The sequence below is a fragment of the Raphanus sativus genome, chromosome 2, assembly GCF_000801105.2.
Source record: "Raphanus sativus cultivar WK10039 chromosome 2, ASM80110v3, whole genome shotgun sequence".
In the NCBI taxonomy this organism is placed as follows: Eukaryota; Viridiplantae; Streptophyta; class Magnoliopsida; order Brassicales; family Brassicaceae; genus Raphanus; species Raphanus sativus.
Window position 1 is genome coordinate 27,685,998 of NC_079512.1, and position 26,044 is coordinate 27,712,041.

General features: G+C 35.3%; 6 protein-coding genes across 6 annotated transcripts; 4 read left to right on the forward strand and 2 right to left on the reverse strand.

The window, feature by feature from the left end:
- Positions 1-2,147: 2,147 nt before the first annotated feature.
- Positions 2,148-6,575, forward strand: LOC108834197 (alpha-N-acetylglucosaminidase). The gene is made up of 19 exons (XM_018607544.2): positions 2,148-2,434; positions 2,500-2,582; positions 2,665-2,879; positions 2,980-3,101; positions 3,203-3,288; positions 3,380-3,474; positions 3,566-3,647; positions 3,745-3,851; positions 4,021-4,051; positions 4,212-4,329; positions 4,464-4,514; positions 4,594-4,703; positions 4,776-4,878; positions 4,946-5,044; positions 5,134-5,244; positions 5,332-5,585; positions 5,648-5,885; positions 5,966-6,044; positions 6,128-6,575. Exons 1-19 carry the CDS (start codon positions 2,222-2,224, stop codon positions 6,364-6,366), a joined length of 2,436 nt encoding a protein of 811 aa, XP_018463046.2. The 5' UTR covers positions 2,148-2,221; the 3' UTR covers positions 6,367-6,575.
- Positions 6,576-6,909: 334 nt separating this feature from the next.
- LOC108839810 (cycloartenol-C-24-methyltransferase) lies at positions 6,910-9,778 on the reverse strand. The gene is made up of 14 exons (XM_057002889.1): positions 9,726-9,778; positions 9,516-9,619; positions 8,994-9,060; positions 8,851-8,924; positions 8,640-8,724; positions 8,490-8,545; positions 8,358-8,412; positions 8,221-8,268; positions 8,040-8,123; positions 7,837-7,953; positions 7,670-7,753; positions 7,472-7,597; positions 7,285-7,382; positions 6,910-7,186 (listed from the first exon to the last, which is right to left on the reverse strand). The coding sequence occupies exons 2-14, from the start codon at positions 9,596-9,598 to the stop codon at positions 7,135-7,137; spliced, it is 1,029 nt and encodes a 342-aa protein (XP_056858869.1). The 5' UTR covers positions 9,599-9,619; positions 9,726-9,778; the 3' UTR covers positions 6,910-7,134.
- A 3,672-nt stretch (positions 9,779-13,450) lies between these two features.
- LOC108820366 (uncharacterized) lies at positions 13,451-14,734 on the forward strand. The gene is made up of 4 exons (XM_018593317.2): positions 13,451-13,869; positions 13,960-14,037; positions 14,126-14,225; positions 14,317-14,734. Exons 1-4 carry the CDS (start codon positions 13,594-13,596, stop codon positions 14,670-14,672), a joined length of 810 nt encoding a protein of 269 aa, XP_018448819.1. The 5' UTR covers positions 13,451-13,593; the 3' UTR covers positions 14,673-14,734.
- On the reverse strand, positions 14,697-16,450 carry LOC108820358 (RNA polymerase sigma factor sigD, chloroplastic). Its single transcript, XM_018593309.2, has 4 exons — positions 15,909-16,450; positions 15,458-15,829; positions 15,111-15,311; positions 14,697-15,036 (listed from the first exon to the last, which is right to left on the reverse strand). The coding sequence occupies exons 1-4, from the start codon at positions 16,305-16,307 to the stop codon at positions 14,749-14,751; spliced, it is 1,260 nt and encodes a 419-aa protein (XP_018448811.2). The 5' UTR covers positions 16,308-16,450; the 3' UTR covers positions 14,697-14,748.
- Positions 16,451-17,894: 1,444 nt separating this feature from the next.
- LOC108842601 (protein ZINC INDUCED FACILITATOR 1) lies at positions 17,895-21,689 on the forward strand. The gene is made up of 18 exons (XM_018615574.2): positions 17,895-18,074; positions 18,193-18,417; positions 18,620-18,660; positions 18,806-18,866; positions 18,977-19,079; positions 19,163-19,265; positions 19,358-19,411; positions 19,494-19,556; positions 19,683-19,732; positions 19,823-19,898; positions 19,996-20,184; positions 20,292-20,379; positions 20,545-20,630; positions 20,716-20,823; positions 20,952-20,996; positions 21,093-21,181; positions 21,273-21,316; positions 21,399-21,689. Exons 2-18 carry the CDS (start codon positions 18,270-18,272, stop codon positions 21,491-21,493), a joined length of 1,443 nt encoding a protein of 480 aa, XP_018471076.1. The 5' UTR covers positions 17,895-18,074; positions 18,193-18,269; the 3' UTR covers positions 21,494-21,689.
- LOC108842590 (protein ZINC INDUCED FACILITATOR 1-like) lies at positions 21,656-25,277 on the forward strand. The gene is made up of 18 exons (XM_018615561.2): positions 21,656-21,794; positions 22,034-22,172; positions 22,281-22,321; positions 22,466-22,526; positions 22,735-22,837; positions 22,917-23,019; positions 23,112-23,165; positions 23,247-23,309; positions 23,404-23,453; positions 23,529-23,604; positions 23,702-23,845; positions 23,914-24,001; positions 24,169-24,254; positions 24,355-24,462; positions 24,544-24,588; positions 24,666-24,754; positions 24,825-24,868; positions 24,960-25,277. Exons 1-18 carry the CDS (start codon positions 21,723-21,725, stop codon positions 25,049-25,051), a joined length of 1,458 nt encoding a protein of 485 aa, XP_018471063.2. The 5' UTR covers positions 21,656-21,722; the 3' UTR covers positions 25,052-25,277.
- Positions 25,278-26,044: the final 767 nt, after the last annotated feature.

Here is a 26,044-nt window from a genome sequence, read left to right on the forward strand (position 1 = left end):
ATTTTCAAAATTATAGAAGGTGTAATAATGTTTGATCAATTATTTTAATATTTATATACTACATAAAATAATAAATAGATAAAAATTTATAGAATTAATGATTTCATATTCATATAAAAATATAATCATATATATAGTAATTATTGATCTCCTATAATGTCCATATGCTTCATAAATAATTAGACTCTGAATATTAAACGAATTATATTGAAAAGAATATGTCAGAACTTTGATAAAGAAATATTTTGCATTTAAATCAAATAATAAAGTGAAGAAAGTAATTTTTTGACTGAAAAGAATTATAAGATAGATTTTTAATTCATTGATTGTATGGTTTGTATTACTATTTAGAGAGAGAAATAAATATTTGGCAAAAAATATGTAAAAATTTGGGAAAAACATCAGCAAAATTTAATAAAAGAATGAAATAATAAGGATAAAATAAAAAGGAACCGAAGAAGATGCATAATATGTGTTAATGTGATAATTACATATATAATTCTACAAGCATTTGTTATTTATATAAATTCAGTAGTTATTTTTACATTAAATTTATGGAAACTTTACAATATTCTATACTCAATATATGTTTTCATATAATATTAATTTATGGAGCCTCATAACCCCATTATTTATGATTGACCAAATCATTAAAATAAAGAATATCCAAATACCAAACCCGCATTCGATATAATCTTTATATCTTCGAATTCGCGGGCAACTATCTATTAGTAATAAATTAGTTAGAGTAATTAAATTTAGAAAAGAACCATATGGTTCTCTTCTTTTTATAGTCTATAACTATATGAAGCCGAGAATGATTTTCATTTCAACTTCCTTAAGATTCCTAGGGTTGCTTATGTAATAGCTGGTAAGTTAGCTAAGAAAAGTAAAATCTGTGGGTTAACAATGTTACATTAGATGGTTGACAAAAAAATGGATGATCGTATACCTTTTGTTCTTTTAAGTTGATGGAACCATTAGTCCATCTTTATCCAATAAGATCGCAACACAAGAATCTAAAAGCTATGAACAAATAATGTAGCAGATGCATCCTAAATGTAAAACGGGTAATAATAAAAACGATTCAAAACGAAGAGACAACATGTAGCAGAAATGTTTGGTATTTAAAAAAATGCACAAGCTTTGTTGATCTGCTTATTCTGTCCAAAAAGAGTTTAATCTAATCTATTAAAATAAAATCTTATATATATCTACTTAAAAAGTTGATTTTAAATTTTGGACTCTTTCAATTTTGTTACCGCACTACCTTATATATTGGACCATTATAAGTTTGTTATCATAATAATTTTATGCTAACTAAATAATATAACAAAATTACTTAAAATCCAATCCAAAATTAGACTAAATTAACTGATATATTATTTACTGTTATAAAATCAATACAATAACTCCGTCGCGTGGTTACATCTTGAGTTGGTATTTTCTGTTGGTTAATTAAACTAACTTTGCTTCATTTCAATTCACTGCCTGCAACAAAAAATTAATCTAACTTTGTTTCTCTTAGGATCATTACATGCAAAAGACAATACCTAATTATGAGTTATTTGGTTCATCTTTCACCATAGAAATTTAATATAACCTCAATAGAATTTATAAAATTTAATTGTAATAATAATAATCACTGCTTAGGAATAAAGTACGAAATTAATGTGTAAAATGGCTATGGCATAAATGTATAGTTATGTAACATTACATATTCAATACAATTATTTAAATCTCTTACTAATAATTTTTAAAATATTATACACAAATTGCCGTTAAAAAAAAAAAAATATTATACACAAACATATAAATTAAATTTCTTGAACATACAAGAAAAAAATACAGAAAATGTTACAAAAAACGGGCATACGACATATGACTACGAAGAAACAAATGTATGCCGGATTATTATTATTATTTTATAAAACATATTTTAATTAAGATTTATAAATAAATGTGATTACAAAAAAAACACAAATATGATTACGAAGAAAATACAAATATAAAAATTAAATTGAATTTCAATAAATTAAAATTAAAACAATAAATATATCCGTCAATTGTAAGAGTCAAAATGTAGTTATATACTTGAAAGTTGAAACAGAGCCCGGTTTAATATTGACAGCCGGTTTAATTTTGTGATCATCTTGGGTCCTCTTGTATCTGCATATCCAAGTATTATCATCACTTACTGCCGAGCATCATCAAACGCACCATGCGTCCCATGGAATTCGTTTTGTTGGTTTTGTTGATTCTCTCTGTTCACTCTCACTCTCTGTCACTACAACATCCTGCCATCTACACTCTGCTTCACCGTTTGGATTCCCTGCGACCAACTTCCTCTGTGCAAGAATCTGCAGCCAAAGGTTTACTGAAGAGACTGATTCCCACCCATTCTCAGAGCTTTGACTTCACAATCATCTCAAAGGTTCTTTTTTTTTTCCTCTGTTTTCAGGTTTGAGTCTACAGTACTCATTTTTTTTTTTTCACTAGGATGTTTGTGGTGGCGGCAGCAGCAGCAGCTGCTTTCTAATTGAAAACTATGATGGCCCGAGACGAAATGGGCCTGAGATTGTGTAAGTATCTATCATCTGGGGTGTCTTGAGGTTCTTCTTCTCTTCCAGTTTTTGTCATTTTTTTTAACTTTGTTTTTTCCAGGATTAAAGGCACAACAGGAGTTGAGATTGCTTCTGGTCTCCATTGGTATTTGAAGTATAAATGTAATGCTCATGTTTCTTGGGACAAGACTGGTGGCATCCAGGTTGCCTCTGTTCCCAACCCTGGACATCTACCTCGTCTAGAATATTCTAAACGCATCTTGATTCGCCGTCCTGTCCCTTGGAATTATTACCAAAATGTTGTTACATCTAGCTGTAAGACATACACACTTATATACACTAATTGGATTCAGAGTTCTCTTCATGTGTCATTGATTTTATAATGAATCATCTGCTTGTTTTTTATTTTTAACAGATTCATATGTTTGGTGGGGATGGGAGAGATGGGAGAGAGAGATTGACTGGATGGCATTGCAAGGTATTAACTTGCCTCTAGCATTCACTGGCCAAGAAGCTATTTGGCAAAAGGTTTTCAAGGTAACCAAAAATAAAATAAAATAAAAAGAAGTTGTTATATCCACTTCTTGTAAATAAGTTGGTATACACTAACCAAAGTTCTAATATCATATCTTGTTTAGAGGTTTAATATCAGCAAAGAAGATCTAGATGATTACTTTGGTGGACCAGCTTTTCTCGCTTGGGCTCGCATGGGAAACCTTCATGCGTAATATAACCCTCACTATCAATCTCTGATGTTTTCAGGCTTCTGCCACTGTATACTTCTTCTGAGTTAGATTTGTGTATCTACATCACAGGTGGGGTGGTCCATTATCAAAAAACTGGCTAAGTGATCAGTTGATTTTGCAGAAACAGATACTTTCTCGGATGCTAGAGCTTGGCATGACTCCAGGTCCAAGGAAAAAATCACTTTATTCTGCTCCCTCAATAGATTTGTTCTCATGGCATCATCTTATAGTTTCCTTTTGTTGCCTTTTTTTTAGTACTTCCATCATTCTCAGGAAATGTTCCATCAGCTTTGAGAAAGATATATCCTGCGGCAAATATAACTCGCCTTGATGACTGGTAACATCACACTACACCCAGTGGATACTGTTTCTTCTTCTTCACATTAACATATCATTATATACTATACGGTGTTTGTCTTTCATTTCTTTCTCAGGAACACTGTGGATGGTGATTCTCGCTGGTGCTGCACCTACCTTCTGAATCCTTCTGACCCTCTCTTCATTGACATTGGTGAGGCTTTTATTAAACAACAAATTGAAGGTACCCCCTGATGCTATTATGTTTCTTTCCATAGCCTTAGCAATTCATTTGAAAGCCATTTTTATCAAACCAGGCACATACTAATCAAAGATCCCACCTGATCACACTCTTCTTTGTATAACTATATGTGTATATATATGCCTTTAATGCTACCTTGTTTCTGTCTCAGAATATGGAGAGATTACAAACATCTATAACTGGTAATTTTCTTCAACTTGCACTTGAAATAGGTAAATGATTTACTTTTGGAGCCATGTAAGTATTGGTAAAAAACTTTATTATTCTGTGGAATGATGATGATGATGATGATGCTAATCTTAATTGGCTTTTAGCTGTTGACACACTTGTGTTTAAATGCAGTGATACATTCAATGAGAATACTCCTCCCACAAGTGAACCTGAATATATATCTTCACTAGGAGCTGCAGTGTACAAAGCTATGTCCAAAGGAAACAAGAATGCTGTTTGGTTAATGCAAGTATGACCTCTTTTTCCATTTCTATTCTCAAGTGGTATTCCGATACAAGAATGTCAGGGCATGGAACTTTCCATTTCATGACCATGATTTTTTCATAACGCTTTCTTACTTGAGACCCCACCACCTTTGTGCAGGGTTGGCTTTTTAGTTCTGACTCAAAATTCTGGAAGCCACCACAGATGAAAGTAAGCTTCCAATGATAAATGCTGATGGAGTCTGTTTGTATTATTCAATTTCACAGCCTCCCTTGCTTGTTTTCTGTAGGCGCTCTTACATTCTGTTCCCTTTGGCAAAATGATAGTTCTTGATCTATTTGCTGATGTCAAACCGATATGGAACACGTCCGCGCAGTTTTATGGAACTCCTTACATCTGGTAGAATATCTTTGTCTCGGTTTCTCTATTATGCTGGTACTTGTTTTAAATTGAAAATCGGATGAGTTTCAGGTGCATGCTTCACAACTTTGGAGGCAACATTGAAATGTATGGTACTCTTGATTCAGTTTCTTCAGGACCTGTTGATGCTCGTGTCAGCAAAAACTCAACCATGGTATTTTTCAAGAGTAACATTCACAGTTCAGGACATGCAATGGAACTTATCAGTGTTTCTCTCATAGGTTGGTGTAGGAATGTGCATGGAAGGAATCGAGCACAACCCAGTGGTTTACGAGCTAATGTCTGAAATGGCATTTAGAGATGAGAAAGTTGATGTACAGGTAACGCATTACATAACAAACAGACACACTCTTGCTTCTACACTTGGAACCGTGTTTGCTCTTTTAATATTTGGTTTCTTTTTAAATAGAAATGGCTGAAGAGCTATGCACGCAGAAGATACATGAAACAAAATAATCAAATCGATGCCGCTTGGGAGATTCTTTACCACACTATCTACAATTGCGCTGATGGAATTGCTGTAATGTTTTTCTTTTGGTCACACTGCTGCTGCATCATCTCCTCTGTTTCATAAGAAGAAACTTGATTTTAATTCTCTGTTTTGTAGGATCATAACACAGACTTCATAGTCAAGCTTCCTGACTGGGATCCATCTAGTTCTTCTCTCCATGGCAAATCGAAACAAACAGATTCACACATGATCTCCACAGAGCCATATGAAACAAAACGAAGATTCTTGTCTCAAGATAATACCTCTGGTTTGCCTGAGGCGCATCTATGGTATTCTACAAAGGAGGTGATCAAAGCTCTCAGACTTTTCCTGGAAGCTGGAGATGATCTGAATGGAAGCTTAACATATAGGTAAGGAGTAGTAACTAGAAACAGAGTATCTGGTCACAGATTCTCATGGGGTTTGCTTGCAGGTACGACATGGTTGATTTGACGCGTCAAGCTTTATCGAAGCTAGCGAATACAGTGTACATGGAAGCAGTGAATGCTTTTGTAAAGAAAGATATCCAAAGCTTAAGACGATTTAGTAAGAAGTTTCTTGAGCTTATAAAGGACATCGATGTGTTGTTAGCTTCAGATGATAATTTCCTTCTGGGGACATGGCTTGAGAGTGCAAAGAAGTTGGCCAGAAACAGTGATGAAAGGAAACAGGTTGAGTTTTTTTTTCTTGGGACGTGTAGATATAAGAAGTACATTGCTTACTTTTATGGCTGAGTTTTTTGTGTGTACAGTATGAGTGGAACGCGAGAACGCAAGTGACCATGTGGTATGACTCCAAAGGTGTGAACCAAAGCAAGCTTCATGATTATGGTAAGAAAATTGTTTTTTTCTTTTAACTGTAGATAGAGCCTTAAAAGAACTGTTTTATCTTATGTGTTGATTATCATCATCAGCAAACAAGTTCTGGAGTGGGTTACTTGGAGACTACTACTTACCACGAGCAACACTGTATTTCAATGAACTGGTGAAAAGCTTAGAGGATAATAAGAAACTTGAGATAGAGAAATGGCGAAGAGAATGGATAATGATGTCACATAAATGGCAGCAAAGTTCATCAGAGGTTTATCCGGTTAAGGCAGAAGGAGACGCTTTAGCTATTTCAAGGCATCTTTTACGCAAGTACTTCACATGAGTTGCTCTAAAAGTAGATAAAAAAGAATAAACTGTCTTAGCGTCTGCCTGAGTTTAAATATGACATTAGTATGTAGTTGAGGATTAAGGTTCTGGTCTGTAAGTGTTAGAGACCTCGGTGAAGGTAAAGTAAAGGCATAGCAAACTCTGCTTCATGTCTTCCAATAAAGACTCTACTTGTCTCAGTTGTATCTTATTAGGCCTACTCTACATATCCTAAAGCAAAGCCCAACAAAACTATTGTGACCCACTGATTAATGTTGACCTCAAAATCAAAAATAATTTGGTGGGAAAATTCCAGCAAATATAACATGCATGTTTCATGAGAAAAGGTCAGATCCATAAAATGGAAAAGAAAACATTGTTTTTTACCAATTGGCTCAGAGAATCTCTTAGAATATCCAATCCAAACGTCGATGAATCCAAAGCCCACACGTCTGTTCGTGGCTGTGGTCCAAAGTGGACCCTGCTTTTGGATTGGATCACGGCAGAAAGACGACAAAAAGAGAGTACTGAGATCTAAAATTGAAAGACAGAAAAAAAAAATTGAAAGACATTGTGATTCCAAGATCTTTTGTGCATGTGCACGTGACTGTGTGAGACAGAGAGTGCAGCAGCACGTGACATCTTAAGAATACATCCAAAACAAGTTTGGTGACGACAAGGTTTACTTTTTTAAAGAAAATAAAAGACATGAAAAACAATGCAACAAAAGGACATGAACTAGAACAATCAAGAAGAAATCTGGCCAGCTTCACTCGTCCATCTCTCATTCTGGCTTCCGGGCCAAGAAGAAGTACATTGGCGTGAAAATCTCTCTCCTGTTTAACACACAGATTTAGAATTTGACCTTACAAAAAGCATAAATTTTTATTTGAATCTTGAAGTGGAATAGATATATAAGTTGAAATACTCTCACCTCCCACCGTCGACTAATCCTTCTGCGGCCTTCTCCAGAAAGTCTGACACCCTTTGGCTTCCTTTAGGCGCAAGTCTTATGTACTCAAGGACCTTCACCTATAAAAAAAATAGTAATGACAAAGTTTGGATATATATGGAACAATTCTTAGTTGATGAACCACAGCAAATGGTATTTTTGTTGTTACCATGTTTTTGGTTATGAACCGTCCAACAGCTGTTAGCCGGAAGCTACTGAGCGAAAAGTGGTTTTTGTCCAGAGGCAAGTACCACGGGACTGGCGAGTCCTCTGCCAGATCCTTTTCCCATATTACCTTTTATCAAACGCAGATGTTAATAGTGATTTGTGTTTGGAAAATAGAGAGGATATGTGGTCCGATACTTACTTCAAAACCAGCCTGCTTCAGGGCTTCGAGGCATTTTGAAGTCAGCCTAATGTCAGGGAGACCATCTCCGATTTCTATCTCTGCCTGTACAACAGAGTCTTTGTTCACGTGGATAAATAGATGCAAAGATAATACTAGATTAGATGATGCAAGAGACCACACTAGACCTTTATCTTCTGGTGCTGGGCGTTAGCAGGGTCAAATGCATCAGTCATGCACCACTCATAGGCAGCAAAACATTGTCCGGGCTTTAGCACTCTGAAGATCTCTTTGTAGCATCCATACTGTTGTTGAGATGAAAATGACGAATAGTATAAATGCGCAGGGAAGAAGAAAACAAGCGAATAGCTGTTTAGAATAATTGACATACTGCATCAGGTGCGTGGCAGGTTGCCTCTATGGCATAAACAGCATCAAAAGTGTTTTCAGGGAATGGCATCTTCATGAAGTCAGCCTGCAAGATTAACAAATGACAATCATGTTTCCCGTTACTAGGTTGTTTCCCTATCGAACCCACATTTCACAACGGTAATCACAAGAATTCAACAGACCTTGACAAAGTTGCATGTTTTGTCGACACCTGCAAGTCGGTTTAGTTCCTGCAAAGAAGAAGAGTGTCAATAGGTATTGTCAACGACACCAAGACTAGAAATCAAAAGCATATTTATCAATAATATAGATATGTTACCTTGCCTCTGGTGATCTGGTATTCGTTATTGTTGAGCCCGGTAACAGATGAATTGCTGCAGCAGAGAAAACCACAAACATTAGTCTAATGTTAGAGGATGTAAATAATAATATCGTGTTAAGTCCATTTTACCTGAATCGTGCAATTTCTCTCAGTGGTCCACCAATTCCGCATCCTACATCCAGCACCTGTTGAGGAATCCAAAAGTAAATGAATATCTATCTAAATAATGGTTCAAGGGACCACTTTTAGTTTTGGTGCGCTCAGCTAAAGTTAAGAAACCTTTTGTCCAGGTTTAACGCCAAGCTGAAGAGCAAGAAAGTGCTCGTGACGTTTGATACTCTCTCGAAGTGATTCTCCCTTCCATCTGCAAACCCCCCAAAAAAACTCAAGTTGATTAAATATAACTAGACACTTGTATCAGTATCTGTGGCTGCAAGGAAAAAAAAAGGATTTATGGTAGAACTTCAAAAATAGTTGTTAGAACTTAGACCTGTGTGCAAAGTGGAAGGACTCTCCCCATCCGTACTCATAGAAGCTAGTAGCAAGGTCATAGTACTTATTAACCTGAAAATGATTTTAATCGTAAGCAAGCAATTGGTAAAGATCCTTCAAAGTGGTAAAAACATTTATTACCATGTCAGTGTAATTAGCTTTGCGCTCTTCCTCGTCACCTCCATGGAAGACATGATATTGCTCATACCTGAATCACTAAATGTCAATAATGTGCAGCCAGCAGGAAATAAAATAATAAAAAGAGAAAAAAACTTGATGCATGCCATTCTACATCTTCTAGAGATGAGATTAAAAAAAAAAAGGAAATTGGGAAAGAGTCAGGGGGCCCCTAAAGAACGTGACATAGTGAGATACACGATGAAAGTAAACAGGGGACCATCACAATCTACTTTTATATGCTGTACTGATAGCTCAGTTCCAAACAGAGGTGGCGATTTGATTATTCATTTCATGGGATTTTTTGATTTAACTAACTTTTCAATCAATGTTTTTTACCAAAAAAAAAACAAACGAGTGTGGATGGGATCACAATATGCATGAGAAGAAAACGTGAATCGGATAATGAAAACAACGAAACGATCGAGTAATAATATAACACACGATGATGCGTTTGAGAGAGAGAGAGGGGGGCATTAATAATACTTTTCGACGGAGGAGAGAACATCGGATTTATCGATAGTTCCGCCAAGGTTGGAGGCGAGATCCAGAGAGCCAGACTTCGACATTATGCAACTAACGGAAGAGATCTGCTAGCAAACAGCATGGATCACGTACGTCATATAAACAGAGCGATAATGGGATACGAAAATCTATATCGACAGAGTCACGGAGGAGGAGGAGGAGAAGACTTACAAAGGTTACGAATCGGAGAGTGGTGGGGAAGAGCTCAGAGAGGCACCTGACTACTTGGCTTTCGCTTTATAAAAGAAAAATTGAGCGAGAGAGAGAGATTACAAAGAGCCAGCGTGGCAAACAGAGTGTGACATGTGTTAAATTACCATCATGTCCTCTCTAGTTGCTAAATAATTTTTTGGAAAAATTGCTAAAACGGAACAAAAATTCAGCATGGTTGTCCCTATGGTATAAAACCATCATTTAGTTGTCCTTTTAGTATAATTTCTTTCATAATCCCAAAACTAACCCTTGGTTAATCTAATTAAACACATTAAGCTAATATAATTTAAAACAAATAATAATTAAAAACGTTTAAAAAGGGAAAATAAAAATAAAAACTTTTAAATTTTTTTACTAAAAATAAACTTTGTAAAACTTAATAAAAATAAAAATAATTTACAATTTTTTAACAAAAAATGTTAAATCAACCTAATAAAAAACAGTTTACAAAGTTTTATTTTTTATAAAAAGTTTAAAATATTTGTAAACTTTTTATTTTTATCAAAATTTTTAATAAAAATAAAGAAATTTAAAATGTATTTTTATAAAGTTTGTTTAAACTTTTTATTAATAACTTTTTGTAAAGTTTTATTTTTATTTTTATAAAGTTTACAAATTTTATAAAGTTTGTTTAAAGTTTTTATTAAACACATTAAACTAAAATAATTTTTTAAAAATTTAATTTAAAACGTTTTAAAAAGGGAAAATAAAATATATTTTTTTTAATAAAAATAGACTTTGTAAAAATAAAAATAATTTACAAATTTTTTTAATAAAAACATTAAATAAACTTATTAAAAAACATTTTACAAATTTTTATTTTTATAAAAATTTTAAACGTTTTTAATAAAAAATTAATTAAATAAAAAATTTAAACTTTATAAAAATAAAAATAAAACTTTACAAAAAAATTTCATAGAAACTTTAAACTAACTTTATAAAAAACATTTTACAAAGTTTTATTTTTATAAAAAATTTTAAAACGGTTATAACCTTTTTAATTTTATCTAACTTTTTTAATAAAAATAGAACTTTTAAAAATGGTTTTAATAAAAATAAAATTTGTAAACTTTATAAAAATAAAAACAAAACTTTACAAAAATTGCAAATAATTTCAAAACACCACATGTTGTATAGATATGTATCATAGAGAACAATAATTTGTGAAAAAAAATCAAAAGAAAAACTATGGAAAAACCATAGATTAATGAAGAAGACAAGAGAGAATCATTTTTTAAAAAATTTTGACAAGTAAAATCGAAAATAACACGTTTTAGGAAGTTAGAATATTTTTAGAAGATTTTTAGAATATTTCCTTAACTGAAATTTTCATTAATTTTCGCAAAAATCAGATAATCTTATCCGTAGAAAGCGCCTTCTAAAAGTTTAGAAGATTGACAAAAATCTAGAACACGCTTTCTACTTTTAGTAGACGGAAGAGTACATTTTAGAAAATACATTCCGCGAAATTTAGAATACTTAATAAAAGTAGAAGATGCTTCCGGACGAAAAGTAGATAGCTTTAGAAATAGTAGAATGCGCATTCCAATTTTTTAGAAAATTAGTAAATAGTAGAATGTATGTTCTAAAAATAGTAGATGAACGTGTTTATTTTAGAAATCGCTTTCTACTATACCATTTTCCGTAGAAGACACATTCTACCTTTAGTAGAACGTATTTTCAAATTTTTATTTATTAACTTTTTGAAAAAAGAAAAAATATCAGCTTGTGTATATAGGTGTTTTATTAATTGTTTATATTTTTAATATTTTTTTTGATTCACAAAAGTTTTTTTTCATTAGTTTTCAGAAATACAAAAGGTAGAAAAGAGAAAAATTGGACAAAAATGAATTTATACCAAAGGGACAACACCCTTATTTTTTTGTTCTATATTGGCAATTTTCCCTAATTTTTTTAATTAGTCTATTGTATTATTCTGTAAAATCCCATACACGGCGTTTAATTTTTTGTACAGACTGCCCGATCTGACAATTAATCTCGAATCCAACCCAAAGATTTTCCGTATTGTTCAAATACGTACCATTGTCCAGTTTAGTATCCTTGGCCACTTTGGTTTATGTGTTTATCTTTGCCACTATTCCATCTGAATTTTGATTCCATATGTCTAATTATGGAATTATTTAGATCAAACCTTGTTAAAGTGGTAAATGAAAAGACTTTGGCCAAAGCTCTGTAGTAAATGAGAAGATTTTGACCCAAGCTCAGTAATGTTTGTAAATTCTGTATAATACTTATGAGTTAATTGCATATTGGTAGAGATGCTAAAGTATGTTTACTTCAAACAAAAAGTTTTAGTAAACTTTAATCACGTTTAAAAAAGGTAAAAATATGCATTAAATTTCTCACATACCAAATTGTTTCCTGTTTTTATTTTACGTAGATAACGTTTTTTTTTAATTCCTTTGAAATCCATTTTTTCTCCTGACAATCAAAGTTTGTAGGTAAAAAGTCTTTTGACAAACAACAAATGGTGGAAAATAATGAAGAAGAAATTAGTCCAATGGCTAAAATTTATTTTAAAAATTAATTTAGCATCGTCTAAAACTCAATTTAGCGTAATAGAATTGAAATAAGGGGAATTTTCAAAAATACCACTTTGAAGGTACCATTATTCATCTTTACCACCACTAAATACACATTTTCAAAAATACCTTATTTATTAAAATGTTAAAGACTCTTATATCTTTGTTTTTATATGTTTTTCAAAATTTTAATCCAAAATTCTAAATCCTAAACCCCCAATTCTAAACCCTAAACCCTAAATCTTCAACTCTAAACCCTAAACCCTAAACTATATACCCTAAATTCAATATTCTAAACCCTAAACCCTGAAACCTCAACTATAAACCCTAAATCCTCAACTCTAAACCCTAAACTTTATACCCTAAACCCTAAAACATCAAATCTAAACCCTAAAACATAAAATCTAAACCCTAAATCCTAAACGTTCAAATATAAACCCTTCATTAAAAGTAGTGGTAAAAGTGGTTAGTGTAAACATGAAAAGTGGTACTATGAAAATGGTATTTTTGGCAATTTCTCTTGAAAAATAATGGAAATTAGCAGGGATATATTAAAATTGGTTTATGAATAAATTTGTTAAGATTACATAGCAGACCTTTGCTAATATTCCATCCTTAAAGGAAGATCATGTTCAAATTTGGGTGTGGGCAATTGAAAGCTTTGGGTTCTGGAAGATTGTCTTTGCAGGAGAATCAAAAGAGCTAGTCGGGGTGGTGATTAGGCTACCTGCTTGGCCTTCTTATAGGTGGATGTCGAAACCTATCTTATCTTCTCTTCAGTACATTCCTGAATGGAAATTGGAAAAGTTGATAGGAGGGTGATTTGTGGAGTTTACCGTATTGCTAAGAGTGTGGTATTATGGGATCTATCTCAATCTAATGTGCCACACAAGCTTCCCTTCTTGGTTGGCTGATCTTTTTGGGTAAGACTTTGGAAGTTGCGTTTCCTTTTCGTGATGCCCTTGATTGTGATAGATCCTTTCATTTTTGGTGTATGATTTGTAATCTTTCGTGTTTGAAACTTTGGTTCAAAGTTAGTAATGAAATGGTATGTTTTAGTGAAAAAAAGAAAGAATACATTTGGTAAGAAAAACAAAAAGAGAAATGGACGTCTATAAAGAAAATTCAACAACAACAACCTTCACACGCCACATATTATCTCTCCCGCCTAATCCTCCGCGTTCCCCACCCACCCCCACGCGCCGATCTTCCCTTCCTCTCAAGAAAACTCCAAACTAACCAAAACCTCCACGTCCATCCATCTCTCTCGAAATATCTTATCTATGGCTGCTCTCCACACGTTAGTCTCCTCCACTCGTCTCTCCGTCTCCCTCCCGTACCATCACAAGCTACCCACGCGCCGCCGTTTCCGTTTGACGTTAGCAACTCTTGCCTCATCGTCTCCTCCGGAGTCGTCAGAATCATCTAACTCTACCTCGATCCCCGTCGCCAACGGGAACACGTTGTCAAACTCTTATGGAACTCGCGATAAGGTTGTGGATGATAAGAACACTCTCTTTGCTCGCTTCTTTCGTTCCACCGAGTCTAACGTTGAGAGGGTAAACACTTAAACCAAAACTTTTGACCTGTGACATGACTCGGGAGAGTTGTGTATGATTGTTCTCTTGATGTGTATTTGGATGGAACAGATCATATTTGATTTCCGGTTCCTGGCGCTCTTGGCGGTAGGAGGTTCGTTGGCTGGTTCGCTACTCTGCTTCCTCAATGTAACTTTTTGTGGTTTTTACTCTCAAAACGTTATGACTCACGTACACCTTTCTATAATACTACTAATAGTAATGACTCGCTACGCAGGGATGTGTCTACATCATCGAGGCATACAAAGTCTATTGGACTAACTGTGTCAAAGGCATCCACACCGGCAAAATGGTTTTACGTCTAGTCGAAGCTATCGGTAAAGTTACAAATATATTAAGACTTAATGTAAGCATGGTTTGTTTTGTTTTAGTACTCATTCTCTGTGAATTTTTATTTTTGATGTGCAGATGTTTATCTGGCTGGGACAGTTATGTTAATATTTAGTATGGGTTTGTATGGACTCTTCATCAGCAACTCACCTCCTGATGTCCCTCCGGAATCCGACCGTGCCCTTAAAGCCTCTTCACTCTTTGGAATGTTTGCCATGAAGGAGAGACCGAAGTGGATGAAAATCAGCTCACTGGACGAGCTGAAAACCAAAGTTGGACATGTTATTGTAATGATTCTTCTAGTGAAGATGTTCGAAAGAAGCAAGATGGTTACTATAGCCACAGGATTGGATTTGTTAAGTTATTCCGTTTGTATCTTCTTGTCCTCTGCTTCTCTTTATATCCTCCATAATCTCCATAAAGGAGAGAACTGAGTGTACTCTCCCTCCATTTGTACAGAACCAAATCCAATATATATATATAACTTTTGTTCTTATTTTTATATTTTTCTCATTCACTAGAGGAATAGTATATTTTAAGATCATTCACGTTATGTACATTTCTAAGCTTGGCCAAGGCAATGCCATTGATTTGCCTCACCCTCTCTCTTGAAAGCTTCAACTTCTTACCTATCTCTTCAAATGACATAGGAGTCTCTCCGTTGAGTCCAAAGTAGAGTCCCAACACTCTAGATTCTCTCACCGTTAGAGTTCCCAAAAGCTGCTTAATCTCATGCTTCATGTGCTCCTTTCTCACCATCTCCTCTGGTCTTGTCTCATCCGGTCCCCTTACAATCTCCTGCACATGGGTAAGTCAGTCCAAAGTTATATCTATAGTTCATGATATCATGGAGAAAACTGAAAAGCTGTTACCAGCAACGTCATGCGGCCATTATGAGACACCACTCTGTCCAACGAAACAGGGGATCTGCCCCTTTCCAAAGCAAGTCTAACCGCTGATACATGGATGTTGAGGTGATCTGCAATCTCTTCACAACTCGGTATCCGTCTTAGCTTTCTGCTCAAAACATTACTAGCTTCTGCAACTTTGGCTGTCAACTCCCACATGCTTCCCTACACACAACAAAGCTAAAAAAGATGCATTCACTTACCACTTCAGGGGAACCCATTGTAGTCTTTATTTTCCATGTTATATATGGTTTGATGCTTATAGCTAAAGTCTAAAGATAGCAACTATACAATTAGTATGCAGGGCTCACCGGCAATTTGACTAGTCTAGACTTGTGAGCTATAGCCCTTAAGATGGCCTGTTTGATCCACCAGTATACATAAGTTGATAGTTTGTAGCCACGTTCAGGGTCAAACCTCTCAGCGCCTCGAAGGAGCCCTATGCTTCCTTCTTGAATCAAATCTTGCAGATTCAACCCTTTGCCTTGGTAGCCTGTTGCAATAGACACAACTAGTCTCCTGTAACAACGATTAATCTTTTCTCTCGCTTCTCTTCTTCTGCATAACATCTCATTAGCACTACTACGCTTCATCTTCCCTTTGCCATTACTTGACAGCAACACTGATGATACCATCTCATTCTCTTCAGCACTTGTTCCTAGATTCTCAAGTTTTGCTCCTTCCTGTTTTTGTTACACAAACAATGAGATAAAGGAACAACAAGGATATTCTAAAAGTTTCCATAAATGTAGAAATGTATACCTTGAGGTACAAGCAAAGCTGAACCTCTTCTAAACGACTCAAGAAACCAGACCGTGAAGCTCCGACAGGAACACTAACTGCTTTTGGTTCTGTTTCTACTTCTAGGACAGCGTTTTCCTCTTCTTCAGGATCCAAACCTGCTCGTCTCCTCCTCCTCTTCTTCCTCCTCTTTTCTAACTGGGATCCCCATTTCTCAGGCTTGATCATCACGGAGCTCTCAGACGCTCTATCCACCGTGGCCTCACCGGAAAACAGAGTGGTGCCAAGCTTTATGGAAGATGAGGATGACGAGGAAGGAGATGGTTGACATTGGTGACTTGTTCTGAGTAAAGGAGACATTGTTGGGAGAGGAGGAGATGGACACATGGTGGCAGTGGCTGTGGTGGGTATCGTCGCCATGGATGAGCTGCAGAGCTTCCACACCTTTAGATAGTTTTCTTTTTTTATCTTATTTTTGGTCCAGTGGATGGATGCAGAAGATAATTCGATCTCTGGGTACTTATATCATATGCGCTCTGTATCATCTCAGTTATCCCCAATTAATATCGGTGGAGTTGATTTATTTTTCCTTTTTATTCTTGACAAAAAAATAATCAGCTCAAAAATTTGTCTCATCCAATCAACTCAAATTTTTTCTTTTTCTTTTTGCAACTCTAATCAGAAGCCAAAACTCTGCATACATATTCACCTATTTAAGGCCTATGGGTCAACACTTATTTCCTATAAATTAGATTAATATTTTTTATTCTTTTGAATATGAACATTGTCATTGGGTATTCAAATATTATCTTATCAATTCTAATTATCACTGCAAAAGGAAAAGGATAGTTGAATTGAGAGTTTTGAAAGATATACATTAATTGGAAGATCCAAAACTTGGGCTGTCTTTTGCTCGCTGCCCAAAACTTTTAATAGAAAACGGGCCATATTGAAAGGCCCAATAGATGTGTATCCAGAATTATATAGTCAACAAGTCTATATATTGTCTTTACATGTAGTTGATGGATGTCCACGTCGAAATAGATATGGATCGAGTATCACTGTCTTTGACCCCACGTGCTGGAGGGTGGGAGCAACGCGCTGTTGTGAAGCTTGCCTGTGTGCAACACGCGTATCTCTGTAGCTCCACGTGATTTGATTGTAGTCTAATACCGCTGACGTGGAATTGTTCACATACACATAACATAACAATCGCTTTTGGACACACAACCAACACATGGAGTCACTAAGTAAGTACACCAGTGCATCGAACTGGTAAAAGCATTATATTCGTGCGAGTCTCTCAAAGCACTAAGGGCCTCAGGCATTGGGCGTCATATAACTATATTATAATCAGTGTTTTAAAAAAGTAGACCCTGATGGGTGTGATTACTAAAGCCTTCAATTTTGATTCCAAAGCAGGAATCAATCCACGCACGAAGCTACCTATGTACCTTCTATACATATATAAATTACAAAGGCTATCTAACTTTCGTTACAACGATTCAAAGTTGTATCACAATTGTTTTGCTTTTAACAATAAAGTTCTTTATTATTGTCTTTTGAGAATATAGTAATCTTAAAGCATTTGCTGCTTTAATTTTGATAGCAACTCCCTGTCAAGAGTCAAGACAAAACAATAATTATTGTGATAACAGCATAACATACCAAAAAAACAAAACCGAAAACATTATAATATACACACGTGAAGGAATTTAATTTGCTACATGAGATAAACCATTCCAAGTAGATCAGCCGACAACAGTGTTTAGTTCTATATGTGTATCCACCCAATTTCACTTGTCTCTTTCTTCCTGTCTCCACTCTATCCCATGTGACTTCAAAAAACATTCCTACGCTCTGTATCCCATAACTATACTATCATACGGATATAATAATTGTCTATCATTTCGTATTTAGTTATTTTTAAACAAAACTAATTTTATATTTCGAATATGAAAATTAATTTCGTGTGTTTTATGTGAGACAGAAGTACAAAACACGGGGGGTGGAGGACGTTAAGAGGTCCGTGAACATGTGAAGAGATTATTATGATGACACATGTGTGACCACCACCTTTTTAACCCCTTATTAGGTCCACTATTATGTTCATTCATTCATATATTCGCTACGTGAACGTCTCTTCGTCTCTCTCTGCTCCAACTACGATAGAGATTCATCTGTGTGGTACTCATTTGGTTTCTTTCCTTATGCGTTTTTTTAAAAAAATATTCTGTTTCCGTTTTCAATTTGATTGTGTGACATCCTTCCATTTAATTCCGGATTTGATTCCACGTTTTTCTAGGTTCCTCTTTTGCTTAACTACAAGGGCTGTGGTTTCATTGTGGGGGTGGTGGAGTTTGATTTTTGGGAAGTGGAGAAATGGCGGAAGAGTACAAGGAGGCGTTGTTGAATAAGCACAAGTATCACGAGGGATGTCCTGGATGCAAGGTTGAGCAGATGAAGCAGCTCCGCCGAGGATATCCTTATCTGGAGCTTTCCTTCGTTTGGATCATCGTCCTCTCCACTTGTAACTCCCTCCCTCCATTTGCCCTTCGCTAATGCTATTTTAGTGTCGGAATATTATTATATGAAATAGGAGGCGACACTTGACGACTATACTAGTTTTTTTTTCTTTTTTAATTGGCTTGCTGCTAATACTTTGGATCAAGATGATTTTCGTGTGTTGAAAGTAATGCAAAGTTCTTATCTGGATTCTTGTTGTGTTGCAGCTCTGCCGATTTCCTCACTCTATCCCTTCCTGTATTACATGGTGAGTCATTTTTCATTACAGAGCTGAAAAGCTTACCATATTATGATGTGTCATTCTTTAGCTACCAGATACGGTAAAGGGGGGTTTAAAACTGATGGGACATGCATAGGCTCTCAATACTATGTCTTCCTTTTTGTTTTAATAGATTGAGGATTTTGGTGTTGCAAAGACGGAGAAAGATATTGGCTTTTATGCTGGATTCATAGGTAAGTAAAAACAATTGCCTCAGTCACTTGTAAAAAATGATGCATTGACTCCACTCTTTAGTATCTCTCTGCCGTTTTGTTTCTAATTGATCTTTTTTCGATTTCCCAAGGATGCTCATTTATGCTTGGCAGAGCATTGACCTCAGTTTTCTGGGGAATAGTAGCTGATCGTTATGGAAGAAAACCCATCATACTCTTGGGAACTATCTCCATGTTAGCATCCTTCAAAGATTGTTTTGACTGTTTTTGTATCTCCCTTTCGTATTTAATTAACATGGTTAGGTGGTTACTTGCAGCGCCATTTTCAATGCTCTTTTTGGCTTAAGCTTGAACTTCTGGATGGCAATTGGCACAAGGTTTCTTCTAGGGAGTTTCAACTGTTTGCTTGGAACTATGAAGGTGGCTTCTTTGTTTGACTCTTGTTTTTTTTCTCTCTTTTTTTTTTTATCACAATTGTGATTTGCCTTTTCTAATAATGAAACCCATTTTAGGCATATGCATCAGAGATATTTCGTGATGAATACCAAGCAACAGCAATGTCAGCTGTAAGCTTTTCAGTCATATATAAATATTTTTTACATGTTTTGACTGTTGGTGTCATGACGCTTGTATCTTTACCTACTTCAGGTTAGTACTGCTTGGGGCATTGGCCTGATCATTGGCCCGGCTCTAGGGGGCTTTTTAGCACAGGTAACTTTGATCCTATACTTATGTTAAACGTATGCAACTCCATATGATCCAAATGCTTGGAGTCTATCACGAGTCCATCTCCCTATTGATTCTTTTTTAATGCCTTTCAATCTTCTTTAAAACCAGCCTGCAGACAAGTATCCAAATGTGTTCTCCAAAGACTCCATCTTTGGCAGGTGTGTTTTCTTACTCCTCTGTTTAAGAGTTCAGTGGAATGGATATACTGGAATCAATCTCCTGAAATGAATATGTGAATTGTATTGCAGATTCCGGTATGCATTGCCTTGCTTTACCATATCAGCTTTCGCGTTGGTTGTGACAGTACTATGCTGCTTCATTCCGGTATTCACTGCGCCTACTGAGAACCTTTTGTCTTCTTTATTATTATATTTCTCTAAGAGTTCTCTAACGAGTGTCTTATGTCTCTCTCTTTGAGTAGGAAACACTACACAATCATAAGCAGGACATCACTTCAGATGATGACTCATACGAAGTACTTGAAGCTGCATCTCGTGAATCTGGAAAAAAGGAAAAGGCTTCTCAAGGGTCTCTGTTGAAGAATTGGCCTCTAATGTCATCCATCATTGTCTATTGCGTGCTGTGTCTGCATGATACTGCATACTCTGAGGTAATAATGGAACTAACATTAACGCTCTATGCTTCTGGGAATTAGATCCTTTGCCACTTCATGGTCTTGAACGAATATATTCATCACTTGGAATCTGTCTACTGCAGATATTTGCTTTATGGGCTAACAGTCCAAGGAAATATGGAGGTTTGAGCTACTCAACGAATGATGTCGGTACAGTCCTTGCAATCTCAGGTATGTCTATCATCTTTGCTCTTCATGTTTCCTGTGTTAATGATGATTTAAGAGTCTGCTAGGATTTTAATTAGTCAAGAGTTAAGCAATCATGGATTTAGTAGAATTCTTACTAATGAAAATTGAGACTGTATTATTATTCACTCATCAACAATTCTGCATTAGGTCTCGGCCTATTCTCCTTTCAGGTTTTTGTTTATCCTTTTGCCGAGAGATTGCTAGGTCCTGTGCTGGTCACCCGTTTTGCTGGGGTCAGTTGATATTCTACTTGATGTGACTTGTGCCTATGTGCAGTTTTTAAGTAATGCATCTGACAAGTTATTTTGTTTTTTTCAGGCACTGATGATACCAATACAGATGAGTTATCCATTTATAGCTAATTTATCAGGTCTCAGTCTAAGCTTGCTGTTGAACTGTGCATCAATCCTCATCAATGTGCTAAGTGTAAGCTAATAGTACTTTCTTTCTTTTTCCTTTGTGTAGTTTACACATACAGAAAGTAAAAGGTCATGTTCATATATTTCTTTGCTGTTTACTATCCATTTTGACACATTTACTTCTTGTGAATATAGGTCTCGGCCATAACCGGCTTGCTGATCCTACAAAACAAAGCTGTGGTAAGAAAACACGTTCTAATGTCTTTTTGTTATCCGTGGGCCAATTTTTTTTTCTTCTCTTACAACATACTAAATCATTTTTTGTAATGACAAAAGGATCAAAGTCAAAGAGGGGCTGCTAATGGAATTGCTATGACTGCCATGTCTCTCTTTAAGACTGTGGGACCAGCTGGAGCTGGCATCTTGTAAGTGTGTCTCTTCCTAATGAACGTATACGTTAATTAATTTTAAAGCAGCCAGTAATGTCTTAAACACACAAACCTCTATCGTTGGCAGATTTTCTTGGAGCGAGAGGCGACTAAACGCCGCATTTCTACCAGGTTTAATTGCATAACTTCCCTTTGACCATTATCCTATCCTATATGATGTAACATTCATAATACTTATGCTTACACTATGCAGGATCACATTTGGTGTTCTTCGTCCTGAATCTGATAGTGGTGGTCGGTGTAGCTCTCACGTTCAAGCCGTTTCTGACGACTACGGCGAGAAGGTGAAGTTCATTGGAATTGGTGATAGGGAAATGTATGTGGGGGACTCGTTGATTCTTTAGTGTTAGATTTGAGAAAAAAAAATTTAGTGAAGTGTCACTAACTTTTAGGATTCCAGTCTTTTTCCTTTGTTTTGGTAAGTGCGATCTTCTACCAAAGATTATAGAACATCAATGACATAATAACAGTACCATTTTAATAAGCGGTGGGGTTGTTGATCGCATAGAAGAAGTGGATGTGTGTGGAGGATCTATCGGATGGATTGTTTCAAATACATGGGTTTGGTACTCATCTGTTAAAAATTGAGGTACCATGTTCGAATGAATTAATGAAAGTTTAAAACTCCATCCAACATAAAACTTTAAAAGTCCACACAATCAAAACTAACATGTTCAAATAATGTAATAAAAAACTTCATCTTCATGGTGTCCTATAAATAATTAAATATATAGAAAACGTTATAGATGCTACTGGCGAAGAGTAGAGAGCAAAATACATAGCATCTTCTCTTCTTCTTTCCAATTTTTTTCTTGATTCATTATGGAGGAAGAGTATACAGAGTGTTTGCTGGAGAATAAGTTCCATGAGAATTGCCCTGGCTGCAAGGTTGATCAGATGAAGAGGCTTCGCCGTGGTTTCCCTTTCACCGAGCTTTGTTCCATCTGGATCATCGTCCTCGGCACAGGTAATTTCTCCTCATACTCTCTATTACATTTTATGAAAATTCAAGAAGAATATACAGTATTCATTCCTTGTCTTAAACAAAAGTTGTATTTTTGTTTCATCGTTTCAGCTCTGCCCATCACCTCTCTTTTCCCATTCCTTTACTATATGGTCAGTGAGCTAGTACTTAAAGTAGTTTACCCAGTTAGACTCTTGCATATACTAGTCTAGTAACGTGCTGCTTTGGATTTGCTGATGATTAGTAAAACTTGTAACTCTAGAATCTCTTGTGCTTTAACCTTTTTTGGGGAGTAGATTGATGATTTCAACATAGCAAAGAAGGAAGAGGACATTGGGTTCTATGCTGGATTTGTTGGTGAGTCGTCGTCATATTAATCACTATCTTTTATTGTTTTATATATATATAAGAAGTTCTGGACCACACTAGGATATATAAGAAGTTCTGGACCACACTAGGATATTTAAGACTTCAGTACAATCTTTTTTCTGAACAACATTTGTCTATCTATACAATCAAAAGCCTTTTCAAACTCACATTTGTCTGTCTATACAAACCTTTGAAGGTTGCTCTTTCATGCTCGGAAGAACGTTGACATCTGTCATCTGGGGGGTTGTGGCTGATCGTTACGGTAGAAAACCAGTAATCCTCATTGGAACTGCTTCAGTGTTAGTACTCTTATATATATCTCTCTCTCATATTTATTTGATTGCTTATCTAAACAATGCTTCAAATTTTCTGTCACAGAGTCATTTTCAATACTCTGTTTGGCCTAAGTGTAAATTTCTGGATGGCCATCCTCACTAGGTTTTGCCTCGGTAGTTTCAACGGTTTGCTTGTTCCTATAAAGGTGTTTGCTTAGTCCTCCTCTCAACACATTTCCGCATACTTATTTCATTAACTTGTTGAAGCTCATTAAACCTAAAATGTTGATGAATTCAGGCATACGCAATGGAAACATTCCGTGATGAATATCATGGTTTAGCACTCTCAACTGTAAGCACTTTGATCCAAAGTTTACATATATACTTTTCTAAAATTGAGTAGAGCAATTTAGAATATTATCAAATCATGTAGGTTAGTACAGCCTGGGGCATTGGACTCATCATTGGCCCTGCTATGGGAGGCTTTCTTGCTCAGGTTTTCTCAGTAACCAAAAAAAAAAACATCTCAATCTTCTTATTTTTCACTCACACTTCTTGATTTATTCTTGTTTAATCTCCTGACCTTGTAGCCTGCAAAGCAATATCCAAGTTTATTCTCAGAGGAATCAATTTTTGGGAAGTAAGTATTACCTCCTCTTCACTTTCATTTAACTACTTTATATTAGTCTCATTGGTCTGTAAATCATTAATGCAGATTTCCATACTTCTTGCCGTGCTTAGTAATATCTTGTTTTGCACTTTTGGTGTTCATAATATCATTGTGCATTCCGGTACGCTCTTTACTTTCTCATGCTCCATGAGAATCAATCCCTAGTCATTGTGTTTAGCTTAAGCCTAGAAATTGTTTTTTTTTCTCTTCTTCTCCAGGAAACATTGCACAATCACAAGATTGATAATGCTGTATCGCATGATGAGTCTTTTGATGCTGGCTCTCTCCTGAAGAACTGGCCACTGATTTCATCTATCTTCGTCTACTGCATCTTTGCACTTCATGATATGGCTTACACAGAGGTGTACTCCACTTCCTCTTTGTTTATTTGACCCAAATATCTAATCTGCAGCTTTTCTTTCTCCGGTAGATCTTTTCATTGTGGGCTAACAGTCCAAGGAAATATGGAGGTCTGAGCTACTCAACCAATGATGTCGGTACAGTTCTTGCAATCTCAGGTATGTCTATCATCTTTGCTCTTCATGTCTCGTGTGTTGATGATGATTAATAGAGTCTGCTAGGATTTGAATTAGTCAAGAGTTAAACGATCATGAATTTAGTAGAATTCTTACTAATCAAACGGAGTATTATTATTACTCAATACTAATCAATAGTTCTGCTTTAGGTCTCGGCCTATTCTGCTTTCAGGTCTTTGTTTATCCTTTGGCCGAGAGATTACTAGGACCTATGCTGGTCACCCGTTTAACTGGGGTCAGTTGATACTCTCTTTGATGTGGCTTGTAGTTATGTGCAGTTTATAAGTAATGCAACAAGAATAGATCTTTCTTCTGACAGTGTGTTTTTGTTTCAGGCGCTAATGATACCAATACAAATGAGCTATCCATTTATAGCTAATTTATCAGGTCTTAGTCTAAGCTTACTGTTGAACTGTGCATCAATTCTCATCAATGTTCTAAGTGTAAGTCCAAAAGCAAAAGCTAATCTCAGCTGCTTAAGATCCTTTTGATACATTTAATTTATTTATTTTTTGTGAATATAGGTGTCTGCCATAACCGGCTTGTTGATCCTACAAAACAAAGCTGTGGTAACAAGATATATTCTGTTCTTTTTGTAAGCCGTGGACACATTTAATTGTCTTATATTCTTTTGTAATAAAAACAGGATCAACGTCAAAGAGGGGCGGCTAATGGAATTGCTATGACTGCCATGTCTCTCTTTAAGACCGTTGGACCAGCTGGAGCTGGCATCTTGTAAGTGACTCTTCCGAATGAACATAAAAGAAGTACTATTGTCTTAAACATAAATCTCTGTTGTTGGCAGATTTTCTTGGAGTGAGAGGCGACCAAACGCAGCATTTCTACCAGGTATCACTGCATAACTTCCCTTTGGGCTATCCTTATGATGTAATATTTATAATACTATTGACTAACACAAATAACTTGAAAACATATGCAGGATCACATTTGGTATTCTTCGGACTGAATGTGATAGTGGTGGTCGGTGTGGCTCTCACGTTCAAGCCATTTCTAACCACAGTTAGAAGATGAAAGAAATTGATATTTGGCGATAGGCAAAATGTATGGACTCGTTGATTATCTTAGTTTTAGATTTGAATTTCACCTACATGGTTACAAGGTTGTGTCTAAAAGTTCACAAATATTTTGATCATTTATTTTTAATGAATCGCCACAATATAGAAATTTTTGTAATGATGCAACTGGGATCCATCCGTGGTTTATTGCTCGATAATTACAATCGAATCTCAGCGATAAATTTAAAGGTACTTAGTTTCAATAGTGTTCAGGGAAATCGGCTAATTCATACGTCAATAGAGACTTGCGGTCCCGATCAGTGCATACACTGATGACATGTGATAAAATATACATCAATTGAGATTTATTTTAAATTTCATACACGAACAAATAAAAATAGGCTAAATCATACGTTGACCGTTTTCCTGTTAGTCATAAATGATGACATGTCATTAACGGAATCTGATGTGTCGCTAAGCTGTCTGTTTACGATTTAAAATAATAATTATTAAAAAAAAATTTGTCTCAAATCCATTGTAGGGGGATTCGAACCCGAGTTGACCCTGATATATATACTGACCCTAAACCATTGTGACAAACCGATTCATTGTTTATATTCTCTGTGGTTTAATATATATCTCTAGTACATATTCGATTCTGATATTTTTTTTTTGTTTCCATCTTCTCCAATTTTTGTCTACCATAAAAATTCATAGTGAATTCATATCAACAATTATATATATTTGATTATTTACATTATCTATTAATTATATGATATTTCTAAAATAATTTAATAAATATGAAGATATTAATAATGTAAATTTAAATTTACTTTTAATTATACAAAAATCTATTAAGAAACATCTAACAAAATGTTGGTAATTTTTAAAAATCAACTCTTTGATTTATTTCATAATTAGTAATATAACATATTATTTTAAATTAATTTAAAGATTAATAGCCCTAACAACATCTTGCATAAACTCACCCAATCACTAGTTTTAGCAA